At 44.0% G+C, this 6,801-nt stretch overlaps 1 protein-coding gene across 1 annotated transcript; it reads right to left on the bottom strand.

Annotated features, from left to right (window-relative positions):
• Positions 1-4,515: 4,515 nt before the first annotated feature.
• On the bottom strand, positions 4,516-5,259 carry LOC145415032 (uncharacterized). The gene is made up of 2 exons (XM_080284449.1): positions 5,084-5,259; positions 4,516-5,002 (listed from the first exon to the last, which is right to left on the bottom strand). The coding sequence occupies exons 1-2, from the start codon at positions 5,257-5,259 to the stop codon at positions 4,516-4,518; spliced, it is 663 nt and encodes a 220-aa protein (XP_080140575.1).
• Between the last annotated feature and the right edge of the window lie 1,542 nt (positions 5,260-6,801).

Genomic DNA, 6,801 nt, shown 5'->3' with positions numbered 1-6,801 from the left:
TCTCTCAAAGACCATCACTTTACTCTTCCCTACATTCACCTTTAGATTCCGTTTCTTACACACTCTCTCAAACTCATCCACCAAGCCTTGCAGCTCCCCTTCGTCTTCACTCAACAACACAGTATCATCTGCAAACAACAGTACAGGGAGTTTCCAAACACTATCCTCTCTCACCAGGGCCACTCCAACATCCACTACCCTACCTTGTACCTCTTTTATTACCCCATCCATGTACAGATTGAACAACCATGGAGACATGACACATCCCTGTTTCAACCCAACTTTCAAAGAGAAAAATTCACTTAGTTCACCATCCACACGCACTGCAGCCTTCGCACCATCGTACATACTCTTCACAGCATTCAAGTTCATATATTTTCAAGTTTATATATTTTTCAAGTTTATATATTTTTTAAATTCTTTTAAATGTGGAAGAGTTTTTAAAAGCGGTTTGTTTACAATCCCTAACGATGCCGAAGCCTGACGGACGCCACCTGGGGCGCGAAGACAGACTGACACCATCTTGTAGTAGGGCGAGAAGAGACGGACGCCATCCTGTGGGGCGAGAGCAGACGGACACCATCTTGTGGGGCGAGAGCAGACGGACACCATCTTGTGGGGCGGGAAGAGACGGACGCCATCTTGTGGGGCGAGAGCAGACGGGCCCCATCACAGAATGTCATTTTTGAAAGAAATTATCCTAATCGGTCCCAATTTATCCAAACTTAACCTAAATTTTCGTTAAAAAAATCTTACCGGTATCCTACCCTACCCTAACCTATCACTTATATAATCATACTTTCTGTTTACTGAAGGATCCCCCTTCGTACTCGAAAAAGATCTTTTGTACATCTTTACCAACTCAGTGATTCAGTTGAGGTAAAAAAAAATAGTTAATTTTTAAAACGTGGTCGTATGTCTCCTAAAGGATTAGCTACAAAATAATGTTTGACTGGAATAAAAGTGTATATCACGGTGAAGACGGTTTAGTTTAGGCCCCAGAAATACCCTACAGATTCACTTCCTCCTCTACTAAGGTTGCGACAGCAAGAGGTGGCGGAGAAGCGCCTCCCTCAGGGAGGAGTGAGGAAAAGGCTTTCTTTCTCTCGTCTCTGATTGGTCTACGGATATGAGCAGAATGGGGAGGTGTGACAGCGCTTATACTTCCCTCTATAATATAACGAGTGTTGAATTGAACCGAATCAGCCTAAAAGTCTGAAAGAGGTGCTGTCGTACAGGCAGCATCATCGCATCGGGTGGCCTTTGCCACGGTTTGCGTGTAAAACTGGTGGTTCTATAGTTGGTATCTACAAAAATACGCCTTTCTACAGCTTTTTAAAGCTAGAACTGACAGTTACGTTACCGGATAAAAAGACATAAATTATATGCATGGGTGCTCCCCTGCAGTTTCGTCGCCTCTATTTTATGCTGTTCATAAATAGTTTGAATATTAATATACTTTACATCAAAAATATACAGGAGGATATTGATGTGTAATGTGCAGAACAAATAAGGGAAATGTTATGAAATTCCCGAAGCCACTTGGGACAACCGATTATCCAGTTACTGAGAGCGTCTTTTGTGATACGGTAAGTGTACAGTTTAGTTTGAATTAAGCAGCATAAACCGTAAAAGTTGGTTTCTATAATTTTCTGATGACTTTTATAATAGTAAATGATTTACTGCTGATTTTGTTTCCCTGTTGTTTTTGTCAATGCTCATTCCGATTCACTCAGTTTCTCAGGCGTAATGGCAGACTTTCTAAAACGTACTCTAATCAACTGAAATTTATTTTTACAGCTATTGCAGCCTGACCTTTTACATTCACAGCTTATCCTTACTCTACTCTTAACTAATCTAACCTAGCAAAACATCCTAGCATAACCTAGTCCCATCTCTAACATAACCTTACCTAACCTAACTAAACCCAATCTAGTCTAAACTATCCAACAGTAACAACTACAACCACATGCGCCGAAAGGGAAAACCAAATTAATTTCGGTACAGTTGCGTAGCGTTTTGTGTCCGTCATTACGCCCAGGAAACATCACGCGCCGGGGAAGCAAAACATGGACAATAAAAACAAGCGGGAAACATAATCACCAAGTAACCATTTACCACCATAAATACAAAAATGGCAAACTATCAACACTGTTAAGGTTTCTCTGCTGATTAAACTGTACATTTACCATTATCGCAAAAAACGCTCTCAGTATCTGGATAATCGGTCGCCCAGGTGACCGCAAATTTCCTATCTTCCTATATTATTTACTCAGCACACTACATATCAATATCCTCCTGTATGTAAACGATGTAAAGCATAACGATATTCAAACTACATAAATGGCATAAAACAGGCCGCTTACGTGAATTACGCAAAATGAATCGTCAATGAACAAGTGCTGCAACGTCTCCAATGCCACCCAGAACATGGACGAATGATAAAAATGGCTGACCTTCCTTGCAGATGGCGAAGGGAGAAGCCGATCAGTCTACCACCTGGCCCATCGATTGACCCAGCCTCCACCTGTCTGTACACCTCGAGATGGACACCACCACCAGGCCATCAACATCCACTCACTCGTAGTTTCGAAAGATCACGGGAACGTAAAGGAGAGAAAAAAAAAAAAAAAAAAAAAAGCACAATACCATACTCCCCTCGCCGTCACTCCTCATCGCACTGAACCCGTACGAGGACTGGTCCAGGTCCTGGTCCACTAGAGGTTCGCTGCCGCTGCGTAGCAGTGTGAGATCCTACCGAAGATGGGAAAAGCAGGGCCCATGGGTGGCAACCATCCCGTGCTAGGGCGTCAAAAACCACACCGTAACCTTCCAAGTGTATATAAATCAGTCACGCCTCGTGCATTGGGGTTAATAACATACTTATATAATTTGTTCACGCCTAAGCGACTAATCTGCTGGAGTACAATGGAAACAATACTCATCCTTGATTTATTAGACCATCCGAATCATTGGTACTCTTGATCTGTTGGGCATGCGCGGCGCAGCGACTCATATTGCCACCGCGGCTTATTTTTTAGAATTTATATAACCCAGGTTTCACGGGTTGAGTATATATTTTACATATTCTGCACGCTGTTATAACACTGAGGGTGTTAATGAAATAAAGAAAATTTACATGGCATGTCCAGTCTATCAAAGAATGACACTTCCGTCTTCACATTTTGAAACATTGGACGATGTTTTTGAAAATAATATCCGGCAACTTTTCATGTCATTGCCTTATACTTCTTTAAAAAAAACAGCACAAGAAATTCAATAGGACATAAAATACACTCCAGAACTATTTACCTTTGGAAAAAATGCTAATGCAATCAACTCTCTTGGTAAAACCATCGATCACCTGGTTGAAAGATGCTACTTGATCGAGTGATATTTACTTCCAGTCTTCCACTGAGCAACAGCAAGTGTTCACACTCCAGTCCAACAAACATTAAGTTTTTTTTTTTTTTTTCCTAAAAATCCATTGGTGAAAAGGCTCTGAATGGCACTGGGGTAATTATGGAAGGAAAACAACAAAATATTGGCAGCGCGAAGTATTCATAATATCCACTTCCGGCGTCTTGGGGCTAAAAAGGTGAGCACCTGCGTGAGCGAGTCAGTCGTGCTCGAGAAATTTCTTGTTTTCCCGGGAATCTGTGTTGTTCATTTTCGTGTCAGCACAAAGTTTAATAAAGTATTAACAAGTCACCATGTCTGGTGCAAGTTTGCTGGAGGAGTACCTGAGGTGTAATAACATGCAAAAGTTGGGGAAACACGACAAGGAAGTGCTTGTGAAGTCTTACGTGGAACTGATGCCCGAAGTTGCTGTCATTAAGAAACTTGGTTTTGGGGTGGATGGACAAGTGCTGCTGGTCACATACAAGGGTCAGAAGGCCTGTTTGAAGGCAGGGTACGAGCAACGAGATGTGTTTGGCGATGAGACGTATTGGCAAGCACACGGGATGGCCAAGTTGGACATGATCGGATGAGCACCCAAGGTGTACGCAGTCTGCTCCGACCGTAAGGTGATATTGATGGGGTACGTGGAAGGCACACTCATGGAAGATTTTTATAAAAGCAGTTAGGGCATTGACAGTTTTGACAGGATCCGGATGGAGAATGGTGTGCGACGGGAGGTGAAACAGATTCATAAGGCCAGTTACATGCACAACGACATCCACGAGATGAACGTGATGGTGTGCGGACAGCCCGGAAATTATGGCGTTCGCATAATTGATTTAGGAAAGAGTAGATTGCTGAATGCCGAGGGTATGAGTGCTGAAAAAATGATGGCCAGGGATCTGAGCCGTGTAGAAGCTATGATTAACCGGCTTAAGTTCTGAAGTGGGTTGTGATGTCAGTGGTGGTGTTTGGGCTGGTTTGGCCTTGCTGATGGTCTGGGTGCAATCTTGTAGCTGGGTTGCTTACCTATGAATGCTTACCATACCTATGAATACATAGTGGGGATTTAAGAAGCAGGTTCTTGTGGTGTTCCCCACCTCTTAAGACCCGTCAGCCAGTGTGCCTTAACGATTTAATGTGGCCGTCATACCGGGCTTTAAATGTGGCTATTGTTGGGGCGGTCACTACACTCTCGGGGAATGCATTCCAGTAGTTAATGACTCTAGTGGAGAACCAGTTACCCTTTAATGTTGTCCTCCAGTGGTCTGGCTTCTGCAGCTTGAGGTAGTTCCCTCTCAAATCATTCATGTTCCTCTGGAAGAAACGAGTGTAGGGGATGTCCTCAAATCCGTGTAATAGCTTATATGTTTCGATCATGTCCCCTCTGATTCTCCTATCCTGCAGTGTCTGTAACTCCAGGCGGCGATATCTCTTCTCATAAGGCAGTTGGGGCAATTCTGGGACCAGTTTCGTGGCTCTCCTCTGTACTCGTTCAAGTGACTGAATATCTTGTTTCAGGTATGGAGACCAAGACTGAGCTCCGTAGTCCAGAATTGGGCGCACCAGGGAGAGGTATAGTGGTACCAGTATCTCTCTGCTGTGCACAGAGAAATTCCTTTTTATAGTCCCCAGGCGTCCAATGGTTTTTGCAGTTATCTTGGCAATATGAGTAGATTACTTAAGATTGTTTGACACCATGATACCCAGATCCTTCTCTTGTGTTGACTTCTCCAGTGCTGTTTCTTTAAGCTGGTAATTGGCCTGCTGGTTGTTGTGGCCTTCATGCATGGTCTTACATTTATCTACATTAAATGACAGCAGCCACTTCTTGCTCCAGTTGTCCAGACGCTTCATGTCACGTTGTAGGGTTAGGTGTGGCTTAGTTGCTGGTTTAGCTGTGGTTTATCCTGGTTGCTGGCTGAGGTTTGGTAAAGTTGCTGGCTGAGGTTTGGTAAAGTTGCTGACTGAGGTTTGGTAAAGTTGCTGGCTGAGGTTTGGTTAAGTTGCTGGCTGAGGTTTGGTAAGGTTGCTGGCTGAGGTTTGGTAAAGTTGCTGGCTGAGGTTTGGTAAAGTTGCTGGCTGAGGTTTGGTTAAGTTGCTGGTATGGAGTGGGCCTTCTTCGATGGAACACTGCCTTCTCGTGGCGAAGAGGCTTACGTATCTCAGTGATCAATGGAGCATTACTAGTCTGGTTCAACTGGACTTGGAAAACCGTGGTTCGCTGTATGGGATCAGACTAAAAGTGTTCCTCTCACAGTCATGGCCTGAGCCGGCAGACTGTGTGGTATATATTGGCTCAACATTTCCTTTTAACTACACCTTTTTTTCTACACTAACTTAACCTAAAATTCACATCTCTCCATCTTTAATGCCGAGTTGTAACAGTATATTAATAGCAGAATATAATACTACTAACAAAGACGTGCAATAGAAAAGCCACTGAGCTGTCCATTGCCTTTTTTCTGCCATGGAGCTAAGTGAAATAAGTTGCAAATGGTAAATAATCAGGGCCAGGTGAGTGTAAAGATGGTAGTCATTCTTAACCTGTCGATTACATCTCCCTTTAGCAGGCTTCAGAAATAACGAAAAACTTTTTGAGCGAGTCACTCTCCTTAGCGTTGTAAAAGTGGTAACTGGGAACTCTGTGTTGTTATTTGCATTAATAATAATACGCGTGTAAATAACCCAAGTTATTTAAACAAAATATTACGTAATGAACCTGGACCAACTGGTTGCCGAGGGGATGACAAGGCTGACGGAAAAGGTAATGGAGGCGATGAGAAGGCTGGGAGTAGAGGTGCTGGCCAACGAGGCGATGATGTGCGAGGTGAGTGTAGTAAAGGTGATTGGAATAGGTGCAGTAGGTGAGGTGTCGCTGGTTTGGTTTAGGGGCAAGAAGATGGTAATGAAGGTAGTACACGAGGATTTTGGAAGGACACTCCTGCAAGAAGCCATGGTGATGGCTCAGGTGGATGGTGCTGGAGGGTCCCCAAACTCCACGCCATTTGTTCTGCTCGGCCGCTGATCTTGATGGAGTACTGTGACGGAATTTGCCTGGACCAGTTTTATGCCACCACCTCCCTCTCCGAGAGGGCACATATCGAGAGGGATTTCCGAGCAAAGGTTCTGGAGCTGAATAGAGCTGGATACAGTCACCAGGACCTCAACTTCGGCAACATCTTGGTGTGCGGACGACCGGGGCAGTATGAGATACGTCTGATAGATTTTGGTTGTTCAGAGCCTAGGACGGCCGAGTACGAGGCAGATGATTTGCTTAAGGTAGATATGAGAATTGAGTTGTTGCAAGAGGAGTGTGGCGGCTGAGTTGTGAGTTTGGCTGTGATGGTTGTGCACCGACCGATGGGATGACAGGCACTTCCTACATCTCAGTACACC

The sequence above is a fragment of the Coenobita brevimanus genome, chromosome 101, assembly GCF_032717465.1.
Source record: "Coenobita brevimanus isolate Jiangsu-jjx chromosome 101, ASM3271746v2, whole genome shotgun sequence".
Lineage (NCBI taxonomy): Eukaryota > Metazoa > Arthropoda > Malacostraca > Decapoda > Coenobitidae > Coenobita > Coenobita brevimanus.
The sequence above is the reverse complement of the archived record's forward strand: the minus strand, read 5'-3'. Positions and strand labels throughout refer to the sequence as shown.